Below are 20742 nucleotides of genomic sequence, written 5' to 3'. Positions count from 1 at the left end.
GCAGGGTGAGCAAGCAGGTAGAGAATCCCAAAGGGAGAAAAAGGCGAATGATCAGGAGCAGTGGTAGCTGCTCTTTGTATCCCTTGCTTCCCCAATCTTCTGGAGTTAAAGGGTTAACAGTAGGAAGGGGAGGAAGTGTTGCTGTGCACAGTGCAGAGCAGCCCCACCCCCAGGCCCAAACTTTCCAGGGACTGATGCATCTCAGCAGCTGCTCATCAGCAGGCAAGACAGATACAGGAAACCTGAACAGCTTGTTTTACAGAAGCAAACATGATAAGGAGTGTGCATATCTCAAGCAGTAATCCTTGTTATTCTAAAGCAGCAATGCTGCAGCAAGCAAAGGCTCCAGCAGCTAAGTCAGCTGCTTGTGGCTGCAAAGCCAGACAGGATGTTTGTGACTGTTGCCATGGAAACAAAGGGGCAGTCCATTCTGTACTGAGCACCGGATGTTAGCTCAGTGTGTGTGTCATATGACCTGTACAGGATGTACATGGGTGGAGTTTGGTGTTTCTCTCTGTTTGTTGAACAGAGCAGACATGTTTTCTCTGTACTGAAGTGAAAGACAGGAATAAAGACAATGTAGTTACATTTCTGTCTGAGTCTGATTCCCCTCCCTGGGGATATGCTGGAGAGCAGGGAGGAGGAGAGCAGTTGGTGTGTTTTCCTCACAGCCTGAGGAAAATCGCCGGAACGGACCTCGTGTGTTTTTCCTACCGGGAGTCGCCGGAGGGAGGTCGAAAGAATTCAGCCGGTGCCTGGAGAGATAGGCACATAGACAGGAATAAAGACAATGTAGTTACATTTCTGTCTGAGTCTGATTCCCCTCCCTGGGGATATGCTGGAGAGCAGGGAGGAGGAGAGCAGTTGGTGTGTTTTCCTCACAGCCTGAGGAAAATCGCCGGAACGGACCTCGTGTGTTTTTCCTACCGGGAGTCGCCGGAGGGAGGTCGAAAGAATTCAGCCGGTGCCTGGAGAGATAGGCACATACCTCTGACCGAGCCTGAATTATGACATTGGTAGCAGTTGACGGTTGCTACGATCCATGGGAGTCTGCATCAAGGAGGCTGTATTCATCCCTCTCCATGGAAGCCTGAGATGGATGCTGATTCTCTGCAGCTAGAAGCTGACCAGAAGAAGCTGAAAGCCAAGCTACGGAGCCCAGGTATGAGATTTTCGGGCTTAAAAGTGTGAATGCAGATGGATTAATTCTCTGCTTCATGGGAGCAACGTTTGGGAAAAACAGCTCCGAGAGAGAAGAGTCTGCATTCCAAACATTCCTGTGGTTTTTCCTGTCCAAGGAAAGGAATGTGGTTGCTTAGCAACGCAGATAAGGGCTGGAAGTCAGGCTATGCCCAAAGAGGCACAAACAGCTCGTGTTTTGACTAGGCCTTTACAAAGGAACTGTGAAAGGGGCTTTCCAAGCGGCCAGTGTTATTGCTGCCAGGTGCACAGAGTGTAAACAAGCCAGCTATTGGATTTTAGAGGCTTGTGTTTGAGAGTCAATGCAAGGACTCAAAATGGATGTCAAGAAGGGAAGCCTGCCTTCTCCACCCCTCTTGACCAGTGACAATTATGCATCTTGGTCTATCAAGATGAAGGCCTTGCTGCAGAATCAGAGACTGTTTGGGGTGATTGAGAACCCCATCCCTGCAGCACCAACGCGTCCTTGGGAGTCACAGGATATGAAGGCCAGAACTGCTATAATTCTGTGCGTGTCAGACTCTCAGCTTGTTCATATACAAGATTTAGAGCACGCGAAAGATGTTTGGGACACGCTGAGAAGGACACATCAAAGAGATGCAGGTTCTTCAGCGTTGCTGTATTTTGAGAAGCTGACTAACCTGAGGCTTGCGCCTGATGGAGATGTTCAAGCGCACCTGACGGAAATGAAATTTCTGCGTCAGCAAATGGTGGAACGCAATTTCCGTCTGCAGGAGGAAGTGTTTTGCTTCATGGTGATCAACAGCCTGAATCGGACTTACAAAACGGTTGCCAGTCAGCTGGGGTCTCTCCCAGCGCAAGATCTAACGTCGGACAGGGTCTTTGCCGTGGTTCTGAACGAACATGACAGGCTTGCCGCCCTGGAAGTCAAGGACAGGGGGAGACAAGAACGGAGTTCAGACACCCCCACAGCTGTAGCTACTGGAGGAGACGCCGTAGCTTTGAACGTTGTCCAATGCCACAATTGTGGACAGACTGGGCATTTTCAGCGGTACTGCAGGAAGCCACGTCAGAACAAAGGAGCCAAGGGAAGCTCCACGAAGTCTGAGGCATCAGGCAAAAGTCATGCCAAGTCACAGGCGAAGCCTGCAAAGGCTTTGATGTCCCTAAAAGCCACACCACAAGTGGGGAATTCTTTCGTTTTAGACACGGGAGCGACGGTTCACATGACCCATCGTAGGGATTTGTTTTCGTCGTTTAAGAAGCAAAGCTTCGTTGTACAACAAGCCAACGGTCAAGAGCTAGAAGCGACCGGAATTGGGACGGTGTATCTTAAAAGTCTGAACTTGACTATAAACAATGTTTATTTGGTTCCAGAGTTGAAGTACAATCTGCTCAGCGTTTCGCAGATTGCCAAGAAGGGACTAAAACTGTCCTATGATGATCAACACTGCGAGATCTACAAAGATGGAGAGTTGTATCTTTCTGCCAAAGAGAAAGATGGACTGTATTTGTTGACTTTTGATCAAAGTGATTACATGGAATGTAATTCTTATGATTCTAACATGATTTCTTTTGCAGGTGTAGCTGAAAAGAACGCCAAGCAGGTCACCTCGAGGGTCGACAAGGCATTTCAGCGGGTGTATGCTGATGTGATTGGTCCTTTAGCACCATCTAGAGGCAATGCAAAGTATTACCTAATATGTGTTGATTCTTTCACAGGTTTTGTCTGGATTTATCTTTTGGAGAGACCGAAAGAAGCCTTAGAAAGGTTTAAAGAGTTTTGTGACAAGGTTAAAAATATGCATGATGCTGACATAGATTGTCTTTGCACAGATGAGAAGCCAATTTTTCTTTTACAGGATGTCCAGAGGTTCCTGAAGAAGAAAGGGATAAGACACAAAATTGCAGCTTCCGATGAAGCTTGGAAGAGGTGTATCTGTGTTAGGGTGAACAAAGAATTGCAAAAGGGAATGCATGCGCAATTGCTTAGTTCACATCTGCCACATGAGTACTGGGCTGAGTCGCTAATGTCATATTCTTACACGTGGTTGAGAAAGTTTTCAAATGAATTGGGATGTTCTCCTTTTGAGAAACTGTTCCACAGAAAACCTTCTGTTGCCCATTTCAAGGTTTTTGGGTCTCATGTGAGAACAGAAGCTCCAGGTGGAGTAAAGAATGCCAGAGGCATTTTTGTGGGTTATGAAAAGGGTCTCTACAGAGTAATTTTGTCTGAATCTGGTAAGGTGATTCTCACAAAATTTCTAGAGAGTGCTCCTGAACAGGAGCGAGTGGTTGTTCACACATTTCCCACAGGTCATGATGATGATTCTGATGATTCTGATGATGATGAGTTTGATCTTATTGAGTTCAGTAGTACTGATGATGACAGCGATAGCTCAGACAGCTCAGTTGTCACAGTCATTGAGAAGAAATGTCACACAATGACTAGACCCTCAGAAGAGGAGGATGAACCACTGATTAAGCTTAGTACTGGTTCTTCAGAGAATTCAGAGGCTGAACCAGAAAGCAAGGGAGAGCAGCACCTCTTACGTAGGTCTGAGAGAGCAACGAAGGGTGTACCACCCAAGAGGTATTCAAAAGAGTTTGCCAACCAAGCTATTGCATGTGTTGCTGTTGTAAACGACCAAGGTCAAATCGAAGCTGTGTCTGAGTCAGAGACAAAGGCACAACAGAGAGTTGCTAACCAAGGTAATCCAGAAGCACTCATTCCTTGGAAGTCACACAACCAGAGAGGTACATTGGTAAAACCAGTGGCGTGTAGTTCCAAGGGTGGAACTGAAACAACAGGGGAGTGTTATAAGTATAACAACTGTTTGTTTTCTTCTCTGGATGACGCTTTGCTCGCAGCACGCATTGATACTTTAGGGGGAGTATGTTATTCTAAAGCAGCAATGCTGCAGCAAGCAAAGGCTCCAGCAGCTAAGTCAGCTGCTTGTGGCTGCAAAGCCAGACAGGATGTTTGTGACTGTTGCCATGGAAACAAAGGGGCAGTCCATTCTGTACTGAGCACCGGATGTTAGCTCAGTGTGTGTGTCATATGACCTGTACAGGATGTACATGGGTGGAGTTTGGTGTTTCTCTCTGTTTGTTGAACAGAGCAGACATGTTTTCTCTGTACTGAAGTGAAAGACAGGAATAAAGACAATGTAGTTACATTTCTGTCTGAGTCTGATTCCCCTCCCTGGGGATATGCTGGAGAGCAGGGAGGAGGAGAGCAGTTGGTGTGTTTTCCTCACAGCCTGAGGAAAATCGCCGGAACGGACCTCGTGTGTTTTTCCTACCGGGAGTCGCCGGAGGGAGGTCGAAAGAATTCAGCCGGTGCCTGGAGAGATAGGCACATACCTCTGACCGAGCCTGAATTCTGACAATCCTGTCTCTCTCTCAAACCACCTCCAGCTCTATGGAAAAGCTGTAATCTGTTTCCAGCCTTAGAAAAGTGTAGTTTTGCAGACGATTATATGCTTTGGCTGAAATCCCATCACATTTACAAGGGTGTAAGTCCCATTGAAGTGGACAGAGACCTTGACCAAAGCCTCTTAAGGATGCTTACTTAAGACTAGCTCTTTGCTGAGCCCCATCAGATTTACTCCTGAATAAACATTGCTATCATGGTGTTGCATCAATGGGCATTGTGCTTCAGAGAGTTTCATGAGCAAAGTGGGATATCCTATGGAGCTCACCAGCTAATGTTGACAATGGGGAGAAGAAACGTGGCGAAGGGAGACTTAGGAAAAGGGTAGCAATAGTGCAAGGAATGAGTGCAGTTACATATACACTACTTAACGTATACTTCCGGTCAGGTCATGGACTGCACCTTTGTTACAAGCAACCAAGATGTCACAAAAGTGAGCAAGCTTTTGAGTTCTCCAGAATTCTTCATTGGACTGAATAGTAAGCAGATGGGGGGGGGGGGGAGCTGACTTTATGTTGAAGCCACAACGTCTGCATTTAGTCCAAGATGGCATGTATGAGATGTAATAGAGCCTAATCTAATGATAGGGACGCAGGTGGCGATGTGGGTTAAAGCCTCAGCGCCTAGGGCTTGCCGATCGAAAGGTCGGCGGTTCGAATCCCTGCGGCGGGGTGCGCTCCCGCTGCTCGGTCCCAGCGCCTGCCAACCTAGCAGTTCGAAAGCACCTCCGGGTGCAAGTAGATAAATAGGGACCGCTTACCAGCGGGAAGGTAAACGGCGTTTCCGTGTGCGGCTCTGGCTCGCCAGAGCAGCGATGTCACGCTGGCCACGTGACCCGGAAGTGTCTCCGGACAGCGCTGGTCCCTGGCCTCTTAAGTGAGATGGGCGCACAACCCCAGAGTCTGTCAAGACTGGCCCGTACGGGCAGGGGTACCTTTACCTTTACCTTTAATCTAATGATGTCTGCTGGGTGCTGTGGAGGTTTCAAGTTGCACCTAAGGACAGCCGGGACAAAGAAGCAAATGATGGCTGATCCCCATTTATGAAAGTATAAAACCCAGCAGTTATCTGGAGCTTTCTCCAACCCTTAAGCGACACACACAGATGGAAAGGGAAACAAGAGATAACTGACTTGTTATTCATAATTAGCAGCCGTACTATGCTGCTCTGTAACTGAAGTTCTGAAGGTGGCATATATAAAAATTGTTAAAACAATGAACATCTTTTAAGAAAACAATATACAGTATAAAACACAGCGCAGCAGAGATGACCAACAAAATTAAATCAAAACAGGCTGTAAAAACTTTTAAAACCCCAAACATCAAAATCTATGGGAAATATAGAGAATAATAAAGAAACTCTCACTTAGCATTGAAAATAGAAAGCAAGATTCTGTCTCCTGTCCCACATTATGGACCAGGATGACTTCCTTGCTTTTTATTTGTCTTGGGGAATACATGTATAGTTACAGGAGTGAGGTGCCAAGAGTCATAGGACATGCCAAGTCCACTCGTGGAGTTACAAGCAGTTTCAAAACAGGAAGCAAAGGCAAGAACGGACAGAGGTTTTACAATGGAGGGAAGTCAGCAATGGAGTCTCCAAAGGATCTCCGCTGGGAATTGTGCCATCTTGGTGGCTTTTAACAAAATATGAGCCCAGTCTAGGGAGGACTGATCTACATAGCCACGCGATGTGTAACAACTAAATGGAACATCCCTGTTCAGCATCTGTATACCCGAGTCCCAGATCGGGACTCGGGAACAAACTTTGCCTTCTAAGTGAGATGAGGGGGCCTCGTGAATGAGAGTCCAAGCGACTTGTATGCACACGGGTGGGCGGGAGCGCAGGTTTCCCACGACATCGATTCTCCCACCTCCAGGGGGGGAAGTCCGGTCGTGTGAAGGGGGCCTTCCGGGAGCGAAGAGGGCAGAGCACCGGGGCAGCTGGCGTTCGCTTGGAAGCCGCTCCGCTCTCCCGTCCCGCCTCGCTGTGAGTGGAGATCCCGAGCGCCACTGGGCGAAGTAGCCACGTTGTGTCGCCCCCAGCGCCGCTCGCGGGAGCCCGGGACGCCTCCGGGGATCCCCATTGGCCGGCTCCGTCGGGCGCGTCACGGCGGGGGCGGGGCTCCCATCAGCTGTTTGGGTAATGCCAGGAAGCAAGTGTATTTTGGAAACAATGCCGTGTGCGGCTGGCGGCGGCGGCGGCGGCGGCGGCGCCTGAGGTTGCAGCCCGGGGACTTTCCGGCTCCCGCTCTTTCCGCTGGCCGCGCTCGCTGGCGCTGCTGCTGTTGCAGCAGCAGATCAGATCAGGCGAGGGTTCCGCTTCTCAGGGTTCGCTGATCCCGCCTTGCAGCGGCTCCCGAGCCTCTTGCCTAAAGGAGACGCTCGCTGGCCGCAAAGCCCCGACCACAGTCCCGCCCAGGCGGAGTCGCAAGTAGGGCAGCAGGTCAGTAGAGTGTGTGTGTTAGTGTTAGTCGCGCGTGTGTATATTGATATATAGATGTTTGTGGGTGTGTAATATTATTTGATCCGTGACAGGCGTTGCCTACAGACGGGGAGGGCGAGTTAACTCCTGACTAAGCATCGCTCGCATGGGTCGCCTTTGATCAGATCTTCATTTCAACTTTTAACGGGATTGTTGCATTTCCTAAGTACCTACTGTTACTCGGCTTCAGCCTTCACGATTAGCTGGGCTGTAAGTTTAAATAAATGAATGAATGAATTCTCCGAAGGGCTTCGTTAGAGGTATACGAATCTTAATGTTCTGCGATCGCAGTGCACTGTGAGCCGATAAGTAGAGCAGGGGAGCACACCCTCCCCCCACAATCTCTGTTTTAGTTTGGGGGTGGTGCTTTGGGGGGGTTATCTTACTTTTACAATTTCAGCGTCTACAGTTAAGAAAAACGTTTGTTGGCAAATGTATATCTGCTTCACCTTTTCTTTACATGCACCAGAAAACTGGGAGCTCATGAGGTCAAGCAGCCTTACCCCTTCCACTTTTTCACCTAACTTTCCAGGGAATAACCTCATTCCTCTGAACAGTTGAGCGGAATGAAAAGTATCAGTGATCACTGAGTTTCTGATAAAGGCTGCCACTTTTTTTCTGGCAAGGCTTCTGTGCCTCTAAAACAACTGCTCTGCAGTCAGAAACTAAAAGGGAAAACTTAAATGTGTTAGATTTGTACCTGTCAGCTAGCTGTTAGGACTGCCACTTTTGTTCTGGGACAACTCCTATCTCAGACAGAATAAGTGGTACCACAAAACTGTTGATACCAACAATTCAATCATCTCAGTGGTTCCTAATCACTTCCTTCACTGTGGCTTCTTGGCATGCTGTAAATAATATAGTTCAATTCATCTTTCACTATCTCGAAATAGAAATACTTGAGCCCCTTCCCTTGAGAGACATCCATAGTAAACAGATCTTCAGCTCTTTACACAAAGCAACAGATCAGGCAGGTGCCAAAAACTGCTTATTTGCTTTGTGTTACTAATAAAAAAGGAGTCATTTCCTTTAGGTGGTTTGGCCACTAATGTGCTGCGAGACAAATACTTAACTAAAGGATCAAATGACTTTATATACCAGATGTGCTCTGCAAAGTACTGCGTTTGTCAAATGGTCTTAATAACTTTGGAGTTTCTTTTCATGTGTGTGTGTGTGTGTGTGTTATAAGGATGTCTTTTGGCCTCATCCTGAATTGAATTGATGCATTTCAGTCTTAAATCTCTGAGGAACAGAAGGCGCAGGGAAGAGTTAAAAAGGGAATTGTGAAGTCCAGCTTGCTTTGTTTTGGTTAACTGGCAGTGCATGTGTGTCCTATAGCCTTCCTCTTTGCTTCGCTCTTGAGAGCAGGCAAGTGGCTGCAATGTTTTGTTCGAGGCTTCTTTTTTTCTGAGGGAATGCTGGAGCGAGATGGAAGAATGTATGCATTGTATAGTTCCCAACAGGTGTTTCCAAGTTGGGAGAACTGCAACACTATTCTAATTTTACATGCTTTTTTTAAAAAGAAGTTGCTTGCTGAACTGACTTCCTTCTTTCAAAGGGATATGATTACTATTTATTATGCTTTGACAGCTCTTTCAGGAAATGTAGAGCAGCTTATGCAGGGCTCCCAGCTGCTGACCAGGCTGGAATTTTCTATAACGTTATAAATATAACAGCATCAAGTGCCCTCAACTTGCCCTCCTAAGTGATTTCTAGGGTAGGCCATGCCTGTGCTCTGTATTCCTTATCCTTAAATAACCACTGTAAAGATTTTCCTCCCTTTAAAAGCCTGTTCCTTCTCCAAGCTTATTTCTTTGCACCCTGTCCTACTTCCAAGGATTGGAGACTCTCTTGTCAGCCTCCCAGTCTGGTGAGGTGGGTAGCCTGAAGGAGAGTGCAGAGTTTCTCCCAAGCTTCATGCTCAGCTAAGCCCAGTGTCCCGGTCACTGCACAAAAAACCCCACACAGGCAGCCCTATGGCCTCTTCTCTTGGACTGAGCCTCACGGAACACAGCTGAACTTGCTTCTTGGTAACCGTGCATCCATTGTAAGGGAACACTTTGGCTTTGAGATCTGCTGTGCATAGAATCTTATTGAATGTTTCGACAAGTGGTAGGGAACCTGTGCCTCTCCAGAAGTTTTCATAGGATCATAGAATTATAGAGTTGCAAGGACCCCCAAGGGACATCTAGTCCAACCCCCTGCTATGCAATAATCCTGCCCACAGCTGTCCATGGGTGGGTGGTGTTGGGCTGCAATTCCCATCAGCCCCCGCCAGCATGGCCAGTCATCAGGGAGCTGTAGTGCAAGAAGCTCTGGAGGGCCTCAGGTTCTCCACCACTTTTATAGATCAGTGCAAGCACGTTTTTTTATAGTGAAATGCATAGTATAAGGCCCTGACTACAGTGGCAGCCGGTGTCTCGAGACATTTATTGGGCTTTGGGGCCTACCCTACTAGATAACCATGCTTCAGTCGTGAGCTCAGGTGCAGGGCCGGTCAGACGTATTGTGAGTGATAGCAAGGGCCAGCAATATCCTGCCTGCCCCCAGGCCCCATTGTTCAAAACATGGCCAGCTCTGTTCGCCTCTTTTTTACTTTTACAGCCACTTGTCCTTCCATTTGCAGTTTCAAGACTTGTCCTTTTCCATTTGCCCCTTGCTGACTTTTCACTTGGAAGGTTGTCTGAATTCATGTAACCGAAGGCACCTCCCAAGAAGCGGAAGGAAAAGCTGAGAAGATTCTCTTCTGCAATGTGTATTGTGGGCTTCCAGTGCAATTAGAAGGAAAAGCAGAGCATTTGATACTCTCCCCCCCCCCCCAGCCTGGACCAACAAGATATTACTCTTACTGTTTCAGGAAATGTTTACTCCTATTTCACTTACTTGTAATCTGTAATCTTCATCTTTCCTCTTGTACTTTAGATATGGTGTGTGCATGTTCTGGAACTTTGAGCTTAACAGCCCAGTGTTATGAATTCCTATATAGAAGTCACATTAACCTCAGTGGCAATGGACTTATTTCCAGGTAAGGGTGTTTATGATTGAAGCCATCTAGTATCAACTTGCACATCTTGACTCTGAAGTAAGCTCCGCTGAGTTCAGTCGGAAACTTCTCCCAATTGCAACTTTAAAGCAGAAGTTTGGGGTGTCTCTCCCTTTTTCTTTCCCCAGAGACCTTGGAACAGGGATTGTCAAATGGTCTCCAGTAGTGACATCCTATGCTTAGGCTCTAGATTTACATTACTTCTCTTGCAGTGAATTCAGAAACAGTGTTGTTTATGTTGCTGCCTTCTGGTCTGTCTTAAAGTTTTTCTTACTGCTAGTTAAACTACAACTCTATGCCTCTTGCATGGATCTGAATAGCGGGCCGTAGCTGACTTGAAAACCAAATCATATGAACATCGGAAGACCAGGCCAGCATCCTAATTAGTCCAGCTTCCTGTTTTCACAAGCAGGAGCTGAGCTCAACAGCATTCTCCCATCCTGTGGTTTCCAGAAACTGGTATTCAGAAGCAGTATTCTGTTTAGTGAGGATACATCACATAGGTTGAGTCATTTAGACATAAGACAGCTTCACAGCAGAGTGAAACTTATCTGGAATTGGACTGTATTTGCAGCTGAATCCTATGCAGGTTCAGTTGGAAGTCCTTCTGGTTTCTGTAAGACTTATTCCAAAGGAGAAGCATGCAATACTCCTCTGTGCCAAGGCTCTTGATAAAAGTCTTGTAGGTTATATTGCACAAACCACCGCAAAACAAATGACCCAAAGACTGAATTTCACTTCCTTGTTCAGGGTCTGGAGGCATTTATTTGTGTGTGTGTGTGTGTGTGCATTTAGATTATGCTAGTTTTAAAAGGAATAACAAGGGACTTAATTGCTGGTTGTAAGGAGCTTTCAAAACACTACATTGCCTGATCTTGTAATCTCTGACCCAAGGACATGCCTGTGGACATCTCTGGTTTTATATGTTCAAGCATTTTATGGAACTGCTAAAAGGAACTGAAGCTTTTTCTTTTTCGCCACAGCTTTTCTTCAGAGGTGGTCACCAAAAACTTCTTCTTTTGAGCAGTTCAGTTTTAACAGAGAAGGGAGAGATATTTGGATTTGGGAATTCATCAGAATTTCCAATTTCTTGGAAGATAAGGCTATGTTCTACTCCGTTGCAGTATGCCTCTGAATAACAGTTTTTGGAAATCAAAAGTGGAAATAGGGACTGTTGCACTCATGTTTTGCTGGTGGGCTTACCACTGGCATCCATTTGGTCACTATCAGAAGGTGATGGTGGCATTTGACACAATCCCAGCAGAGCTTTCCTTATGTTTTTCTGTCTTAGACTTGTGGCAATGCTCTGTCTGTCCATCTCAGTGCCTTTTGATCTTTCTGTGCAGAAGAATGAGAATTACAAGTTGTTGAACTTCCGTCCACTGCACAGAGGTGGTGGGTGGTCTTCTCTGGCAGCTGGGACACTCAATACTTCTAATATACCACTCAGGGCCATCATCATGTTGGCTCTTCTGTATTTCTATATTCAGTCTGCCGGCATTTTGGTGGATGCAGAAGTTTTGAGAGGAGGGCTTGGTCTTACTTCTTTCCTGATGATTGAAAGGCCAATTCTGTTGGGCAACATCCCAACAAACCTCTTCCTCCTCAAGGTCCTCATTCATCCTATCTTTTCCCCTGTTGACCACATCATTAAGACTGGCAACAGCACCCAACATCCTTCACTTCGTTGGGTTCCATCTTGTGTGGGTGTTTTCAGAAATCAGGTGGCTGATCTGATAGCTAGGAAGGCTTCGGGATAGAGGGACATTGATCTTGGACATAAATGGACACAGGTGAACAGCAAAAGCAGTGGAAGGTGGGTTCTATAGGTTGGAGATTATTCTCCTTTTCTCCAGTATTGGAGGATTTTTGTATTTTTACAATGACACACAAGTTAGTTGGCTCAAGAATTTTCATGGGACATTGTGGTCTCTGGGGTGGATTGTACTCTGGATGTTGTGAGGTTTGTGGGATGGAGAAAATGATTCATCATGTTCACAGTATTGCTTGCTGTATATGGAAGACTGAGGACCTCTATTATGTAGTTTTGTGATGTCTGTATGTTACAGGTTTTCTGTGGGGGTTCAGTGGGGGTTTTCTCTGGGGTTCAGTGTTTGATAGTTTATAGCAATTCATGAAGGATACAACACTGGTTGAAATGTGGCCTTTTCTTGACTTGCTATGCCATTAAACCTGGAGGAGAGGCTACAGTTATGAGCAGTCACCAGCAATTCCCAACTTGTTACTCAAGAAGGAAGTAATGCTGTCTCCCACCAAGAAGCAGCTATAAGCCTCTTATTGAGAACTTCTATTGATCTGATCCCCTTACACTGGCAATAGGAAGTTCATCTTCTGTCTTGTCTTTTTGGCTAAGGTGGTTTGAGTTGCCAGTGACCAATCTGCTCCAGGTGTTTATAGGATTATAAGGGTTGATCTCGGTTGGAATATTTTATCAACGTGGGGCACACTTTGGATTTCTTGGCTTGGTTACCAAACAGTCACCATCCAGTCCTACTTGATCCTCAAGAGTTTCAGCAGTGTATTGCAACTAAATCCCAGCATTTTGTAGATCCTGCTAGTTGTGATTAGGTTCCAGCACCTGGTGTTCCAATTCTATTCTTCAGGTACATCCATCAGTCCCGACTAATACCTTGAAACATTTTTGTGTGATTGTAGAATCCTCTGGATTTATTGAGGACTTTGAAATCTAAGCACTGGGTATGGAAAGTCTTTATACATGTATATGTGGTTGTAACGAGCTAGCATGGTATTTGGATTCTAAAACATTCATCATGGAAGGCTTTTCTTGGACTTTCTCCTTGTGGCTACCTAGTTCATAAAAAGTCTGAACCTTTGGGTGCAAAGGAGGGAAGATTGTCCAGTTGGCCTCCATCATTTATATCTTATCCCAAGCCTAATTCATAGGCTGTTTTGTGAAGAAGGCACAAAGAAAACCATGCATCCTCTCTAGGATATTCAGTGGCATTTTATCTATTTTCTTTTTTTTAAAAAAATGCAGGTGAAATGGATTCCCCTGACTACCTGGAGGAGGATTTCTCCAATCTAGATGGGCTGGAGGATGATGTCTTCCACTCTGAAGACTGTGGACTTGCCAGTCAACCCAATGAGATGACATTTCCTGGCATTTTCACACAGAGTAAATCTTACAACTGCCTTCTGGGGAGATTCCAGCTCTTCCCACTTACACACTGTTGCGGCCCAGGTACCAGGCATGCCAAGCAGCAAGATAAGGCAACTCAAACCCTCAACCCATCCTCTTCTAGCCAGGATGTCATGTTACCTTGTGGAGTCACTGAAGAGCCCCAGCGACTCTTCTATGGTAAGAATGATGGATGTTTCTATACTTTTGCACTCAATGAATTGTCATGTGTTAGTATTCATGGCATTCTTAGGTTACTGCTTGTTGTTCTAAAGAAATATAGCTCTCTCTTTGTGTGGGACAAAGGACTGAAGTTTGAGGATCTTAAAATCTTATATGGTCAGTACTGCACCATAACGCATGAAATTGGATTTGGGAAAAACACAATTCATTACCACAATTAATCTGAGTTCTGAAAACCTCAAAATATATATGCTATTTTAAAGAAGCAAGTTCCGTTTCTCATGGAACTTAGACTATTGTCAAAATAGCTCCTTTGCATTTCTTCTAAAGGCAACAAACTGCTTAGAGCAGGGTTTCCTAAATTTGGGTCTCCATCTGTTGTTGGACTACAATTCCCATCATCCCTAGCTAGCAGGAGTAGTAGTCAGGGATAATGGGAATTGTATTCCAAAAACAGCCTGAGACCCAAGTCCAGGAAACCCTGGCTTACAGTATCTAATTGAAGTGTGGACATTTCAAGGTGGGAGAGACCTGTCCCATATAATCCACTACATCTCACCAACTCCACAACAAGGAACAAAACCTTGCAGCATACCTGAATGCCTTCTTCTCAACATAAAAAAATGTGTTGGTTCAGTGGTACTGTCCATCACATATATTGCACTTATACCTGTATGTCTACCAATGGGATGCAATTAAGTTCATGCATCAAATATCCACCCATCAGCAGTTTATATTAGGCACACAGACCTATAATGTCAGATACAAAGAGCAAGAACAGTAAGATATCAGCGGCTTACCATGTTAGTTTCCCTGGACACAGTGTTGTAGATCTCAGAGTTACTGTTCTTAGGAACATCAAATCATGGGGATAAATGGTGCATGAGATAGTAAATCTGGGATTCATTCAGAAATGTGAGAGAATTAGCCTGGGCCCTTCATAGAGATTGTGGTTTCTTTGCACAATATTAGCACTAAGCCTGCACCTTATGCACATTTAACTTGTGCTCATTCAGCTTTATGCACTTGGCAAGTTTAAAAAAAAAATTAAAGGGGATGGTCATCTGGGAAAAAAGACTTTGGCAATCCCACCCACCACTGAACCCAGTGTGTTTTGACTATACGCAATTTTAAGCGAGATCCATGAAATGTACTCCCCACCCCTCCCCAAAGTTGTGGTCTTACTGAGTTGCTGTCCCTTTAAGAACTGCATACAATGTTTTCTTTTGATCAGCTTTTAACAGACTAAATTACCTGGCTTGCCCTGGTTTCAATTTAGCATCTGAAGAGCTTTTCGCCTATGCAAGCTCATGCAATTTTGCAATTTAAAAGCTTCTTCATAGTGAAACAAATTTCTGCCTCACTCCTTATTTGTGATCCCCTCTCCTCTCACACGGAGCTCAGAAGGAAGTCCCATTAAATTACTCCCAAGTAAGTATGTACAGGACTGGAGTCTAATTGATTGAAAATCTTTTGTTGGAAAGGGGAACCTGGTGAACTGGGCAGGAGATCTTTTGAAAAGGTGTTAATTATTTTTAAAGCAGCAGTGCTTAGGAAGTGTGGGGACTTGGAGTAAATATTCTTCTGCCTCATGAAGGAGGGAATGCCTTTCCAAAGAGATTGCCTGCTGGGACACATTCAGGTACCAACTAAAAACAGAGAATGCATTTTTCATGAGCACCATTGTTCTATCCATATGCAGATGCCATCATTTAACATGGCAATCCTAATGGGAAGGACAACTCAGAGGTGGATCCGGCACCAAATACAAAACTCTATTGGTGGGTGAGGAGGCAGTGGGATACAGTTTTTCTTTTCCCACTTGGTAGAGAATTACCATATTTTTCGCCCCTTAGGACACACTTTTCCCCCTCCAAAAATGAAGGGGAAATGTGTGTGCGTCCTATGGGGTGAATGCAGGCTTTCGCTGAAGCCTGGAGAGCGAGAGGGGTCGGTGTGCACCGACCCCTCTGGCTCTCCAGGCTTCGCGCAGCTCTCCGCAAGGTGCAGGAGCCCGGCGCCGGGCTCCCACGGCTTGCAGAGAGTTGCCTGTTCTGGGGGCCCCAGCCCCACGCCTGGGGGGGGAAATAATTTTTTTTCTTTATTTCCCCCCCAAAAAACTAGGTGCGTCTTATGGGACGGTGCGTCCTATAGGGCGAAAAATACGGTAACTGTGCCAGCTGCAGTGCTGACGTACTTTAGAACTATGGAAGGGAGTCTACGAAACAAGATCCACAGCATCCTCAGACATGCAGACCTTCCAAATCTGATGGCAGAGAGCAGGCATAGGCAAACTCGGCCCTCCAGATGTTTTGGGACTACAACTCCCATCATCCCTAGCTAACAGGACCAGTTGTCAGGGATGATGGGAGTTGTAGTCCTAAAACATCTGTAGGGCTGAGTTTGCCTGTGCCTGACAGAGAGGGAGGCCCACAGCATCCAACAACCCCCAGATGTTGGGCCTATTTGAAATCAAATCAATCACATAACTGGGGCAATTCAGGGTCCATGATTCTGTTTGGGGGTTGTTGTTTTTTACAGAAAAATAATGTAGCATTTACAGTGTTTGCATGTTCCTCTGTGAGTTTAAAGCAGAGGTGGTGAACCTTTAGCCCTCCTGATGTTGTTGGATTACAACACCGATAATCCTTGACCAATGGGGCTGGGCTGATGGGAATTGGAGTCCAAGGACACTTGGAGGGCCATAAGTTCCCCATCCCCAGTTTAAGGGAACAGCTGAATCTTTTTATCTGCTCCAAAAAGGTGCCCAGCTGGCCCTGTGATACTTCTCATGAAATTCTATGAACTGCTGTTGCATAAAGCAGGGAATCCGTGGTCCTCCAGATGTTTGCTGGGCTTCCAACACCCATCAACCTCTGCCAGCGAGACCAGTGGTTGGGTGTGATGAGAGCTGGAAAATCAAGCAAAATCTGGAGGTCCCCTGATTTCCTATCATTGGCTTAGAGACTAAAAGTGACCTATAATGTGGCACATCCAAGTCCGTAAAACACACAAAGGTTTGGGAACAAATTCATCGGAAAAATACAGTAAAACCAAATGCTCATCCAACAATACTATAAGAAGGGTAAGTGGTGTTGAAGAGCTGACAGGGATAGTGCCACGTGTGCTTCCCTGGAGGGAACATTCCACAAACAGAGTGGCCCATTTTTGCATTGCCAACCTTTGCACTTCCCTCAGAGGAGCCACTGGGGAAACTGCCCCATGGAGGGCTTCCTCTTTTACCTGTGAGCATCCTTAGGTTTACCCAGCAGAGGCAGCAGTACTCTAGGGTGGCTGTGAGTGCCATTGTAATTTCCTACAAAAACCCAGTGTAGTGTCATTCTAGAGCAGTGTTTCCCAACCTTGGGCCTCCAGCTGTTTTTGGACTACAACTCCCATCATCCCTAGCTAGCAAGACCAGTGGTCAGGGATGATGGGAATTGTAGTTCAAAAACAGCTGGAGGCCAAAGGTTGGGAAACACTGTTCTAGAGCATTGTGGGAAATTAAAATGGAGTCTTATAGACTCAGTTGCCCAATGTGGAGGGTCCTGAGCAGGTATTGCCAGTCATGGATCCCTTAGCTTTCTAAAAGGTGGTTGAAGTTTAGCTGTAAGTGCTTTGCTTAATTCAAATGAGACATTTTATTTCCTTAATTATGATCTTGATTTTGCTGTATTCTCTTCCGATGTGCTGTTCATGGCAGAAGGATTGTTCACATACGTGAGAGGCTATAAGCGCCTGACTCTTCTCTGATGTTTGGCAGGGAATGCCGGGTTCCGTTTACATGTCAACCCCATTGGTTTCTCATTGAGTCCACACCTCCAGGAGGAACCTCGGGAAAGCCCACAGGAACTGCGAACTGAAGTTCAGATTGCACGGAAGTTACAGTGCATTGCGGACCAGTTTCACAGGCTGCACCTACAGAGGGTAGGTTATATTTTTGGGCAAGGAAAGTGGAGTGTTGGTGGTGGAGTGAGGGGGGGACTTTATTCACTGTCGAGGATGCTTTATTTGGTTTGGCCAAATGTGTTCTCTCTTCTTTTTCCATTAAATAGCCTACACACACACACACACACACTACTCTTTTAATAATATACATTTGGGAAATTGTTTTTTGAACCATATTTCCTCTTTGTTCAATGGCCTTTTTAAAAATAATCATTCTCTTTTATTTTTCGGGGGGTTTTCCGCCCTCCTTCACACAAAGCATCAGACTGCAGAACAATATTATTTCTTTACATAAAGCCAATTTCTCTTGCAGCACGACCAACGAATAGGCCTCACGAGGAGTTATGAAGTTAGGAGCAGGCTTCATTCTTTAATGGTCCTCACCAAATCCTGTAGGACCGAGTGAGAAGTCAGCAAAATGGTTGAGGAAAGGGCCTATCTGTTCTTCTCAATAAACTGTGGGTTGGCTCATGCCAGAGAGCAAGTTTAGCCCCCACCCCAGATATATGCCTCCATACCGTACATACCTTTGGTTTCTCACATGCATTCTCCCCCTCCTCCTGCTCCTCTAGCTTTTTCACTTCAACTATCCCAAAGTCTCCTGCTCACTCATAGAATCATAGAGCTGGAAGTGATTTAGCCCAATCCCCTGCTCACTGCAGGATCTGCAAGCCATGATGCGAATGAGTACCCCTAACAACTCTCAGCACGCTTAACAAACTACAGCCCCCAGAATTCTTTGGGAGGAAGCCATGACTGTTTAAAGTGGCATTGTAGTGCTTTAAATGCTTGGTGTAAATGTGCCCTTGGGCTGGACTGCAGTTTACAGTATTGATAGCCACATTAAAGGATCCTGGCTCCAACCCACTATTTAGGAGTATTGCTTTGTGTTTTAATTTCTTTGCAAGGAAAGGAACCTGTATAACCACAAGGTGTCAGAAGTTTCACCTTGGGCTTTTCTGATTTTTTTAATATGTCAAACCAAAGGAAGAAAGTTAAGGTCTTGAACTTCAGACCTCTCTTCTTTGCAGTCTGAGAGGAGCTAAGGTCACCTCTGGGCATAGGGTGGCCCCTCTGCTTTACATCTCCCCCAGACCCCCAATTACTTCTGTGTAAACTACCCTCACTGTTGCTGTGGCTGGTCTCTCCTCAGCCCATGCGGAACATTCTTAAACAGAAATCTCAGTGCTGAAACAAAAATAAAAATTCCCAGAATTCTTTGGGGGAGAGCCAAGACCGTTAAAACCAGTTTGTTTTAACATACCCAGAATGATGCTATCTGGGCCTGGGCAGATTTCCACTTCAGCTGTGAAGACTTGCATGCCAGAGCTTATCATTGCTGTGGGTTCTGCTTCTCTTCCAAGGATGAGTGCAAGTTGTGTCACAGGGCCAAAGCCTTGGTCCGGGGCCAGAGAGTTCTGTAACCGAACATACCAAGCTTTCTAAAAAGGAAACCTGCACTTTTTAATAATGTGGATGTCTCTTTGTAAGATAAGATGTTCATCTGAGCTGTTTTAAGGGACATAAATTCAGGCGCATTGTCTCACTGTGGCTGTTTCCAACTGGACAGAAGTGGGAGCAAGATTAAGGAAGTTCTTGTGGGTTTGGGTCATGTGTGGAATGGATCTGGGCAGTGTCTGTGGAAGGCGAGAGTCTGACATTCTGCATCCATAGATGTTTCCTTTAGGCATTCTGGGACAGCTGTCTATGCAGATTCGGGATCAACCCAGGGAGAAGGATGTGCATGCACTTTTTTTTGGCTCATGTCCCACATGGGGCCAGACATTCACATTCCAGCTGCCCATTGTTTATCTCAGAGTCTTGTGCTACCATCTTATTTACTCCTTTCCTTCCCAAGATTTCTTTCTACATTGTTGGTTGGGGTATGGTTGCACTTGAGCTAGGGTTTTTCTTTGGCGGGTGTGTGTGTGTGTGTGTGTTTTCAAGGCAAAAGAGTGCAGTCTCCAAAGTTATTTGACCTAAGAAAGCAGATGTGAAAAAAGGTTAACTGGAACATTTAAAACCTACTGTTCATACTGTCTGGTGGCATCCTATTTTGTTGCTTTGTGTGCACGTGGAAGGTTCACATGAGGAGGGATTTTTTAAAATAAAAAAATCTCCCCTACCACCACTATGGACATCATTATCTCCACTACCCGTCATCCCTGCCCTTAGATAGTATTTCTTCAATATCCGTCCTGGAACTCATCTGTGGCGTAGCTAACTTTGCCCAGAGTAGTAAAGGTTAACTGGGTGCCTTTTTCCCCTCCTTCTTCTGTCAAAAGAGTCCTGAAGGGAAGCCACAGAACTGGTTGTAACTCGACCCTTTCCATCTGGGGAGTGTAGCTATCCGATGTCTTTGTCTGGGAAATGTGTCCAAGAATGCCCCAGGAGGAGGGGGGAAAATAAAACCTGTAACCAAAAAAGAAAATTGGCCGGTCCCCTCCCTTTTCTTCATCTTTGGGCAAGGAGTGTGTGTGTTGCCGTGGCACCCGAGTCCCTGAGGAACTGACTGCAGAGCAAAAGGAGGGTGAGAGAGAGACTTTCTGTGGAGGCCGGAGAATCGCGTGTCAGCCAAGCATGTGGAAGAGTTAGTAAACAAAAGCATCCCTCTTTACTACGACCTCATGCAGCCAAGAGAGGAGGGGCTCTTTCCCTTTCAGCTGAAATAATAGAGTGTTGTAAAGGAGAGGGAGAGTCCTAGCTGAACATTCGTTTTGTTTTTAAAGAGAGAGAGAAGCCCTGGACACAGGTGGGGAAGAACTTAAGCGCTGGGTCTTCACCGCTCAGTCTTTGGACTGATAACTGGCACTCTGCTGGCAGGGAGACTTTTTGTGTTTGTACGGAGCGATGTTTGAGACCATTGAAGGTTTTATTTATCGCTACGCTTATGCTAATACCGTCTTTTCCTTCCCGCCTTGCTCTTTGCCAACTTTCTCCTCTCGTTTTTGGCAAAGATAACGGAGCGCTGTCCAGTCGCTTTTCTTTCGGTTGGGAAGGACGTCGGAGGCCAGGGAGACTTTGTCTTGCCCGTGCAGTTGCCTCCGTCTGGTTCAATGGCTCCAAATGGCACTTTTGGAGCAACCCCAAAGTTGGCCAAAGGCTGTGGCAAGCAGCTTCTGTTCTGCTTCGCTGACAGGACAGCACGTAAACCGCTGGGGGAGCCTCCAGGGTGCCAACTGAAAGCTGAACTAGAGTAGATGTACTTCTGGTGGCATCCCACCAGTGGCAGCATCTGAAAGTAGAGCAATCTAGAAGTGAGACAGGGCAGCCTTCTATCCACAGCGTTCAAATCTCCCCCATTCCCCTACATGCTCATAGATCTGG

The 20742-nt window shown here is 46.0% G+C and overlaps 1 protein-coding gene across 3 annotated transcripts in view; it reads left to right on the top strand.

Annotated features, from left to right (window-relative positions):
- Positions 1-6780: 6780 nt before the first annotated feature.
- BMF (Bcl2 modifying factor) overlaps positions 6781-20742 on the top strand; it is a 51092-nt gene continuing 37130 nt past the window's right edge. For 2 of the 3 annotated variants that reach the window (XM_079989301.1, XM_079989302.1), the window contains exons 1-3: positions 10004-10106; positions 13144-13464; positions 17231-17394. In XM_079989301.1, the coding sequence (XP_079845427.1) occupies positions 10052-10106; positions 13144-13464; positions 17231-17394 (540 nt within the window). In that variant the 5' untranslated portion in view covers positions 10004-10051. Of the gene's footprint in view, positions 7043-10003; positions 10107-13143; positions 13465-17230; positions 17395-20742 lie in introns of those variants that run through there. The other variant, XM_079989300.1, reaches the window with a different exon arrangement.

This window comes from Podarcis cretensis (genome assembly GCF_951804945.1).
Source record: "Podarcis cretensis genome assembly, chromosome: 1".
Lineage (NCBI taxonomy): Eukaryota > Metazoa > Chordata > Lepidosauria > Squamata > Lacertidae > Podarcis > Podarcis cretensis.
The sequence above is the reverse complement of the archived record's forward strand: the minus strand, read 5'-3'. Positions and strand labels throughout refer to the sequence as shown.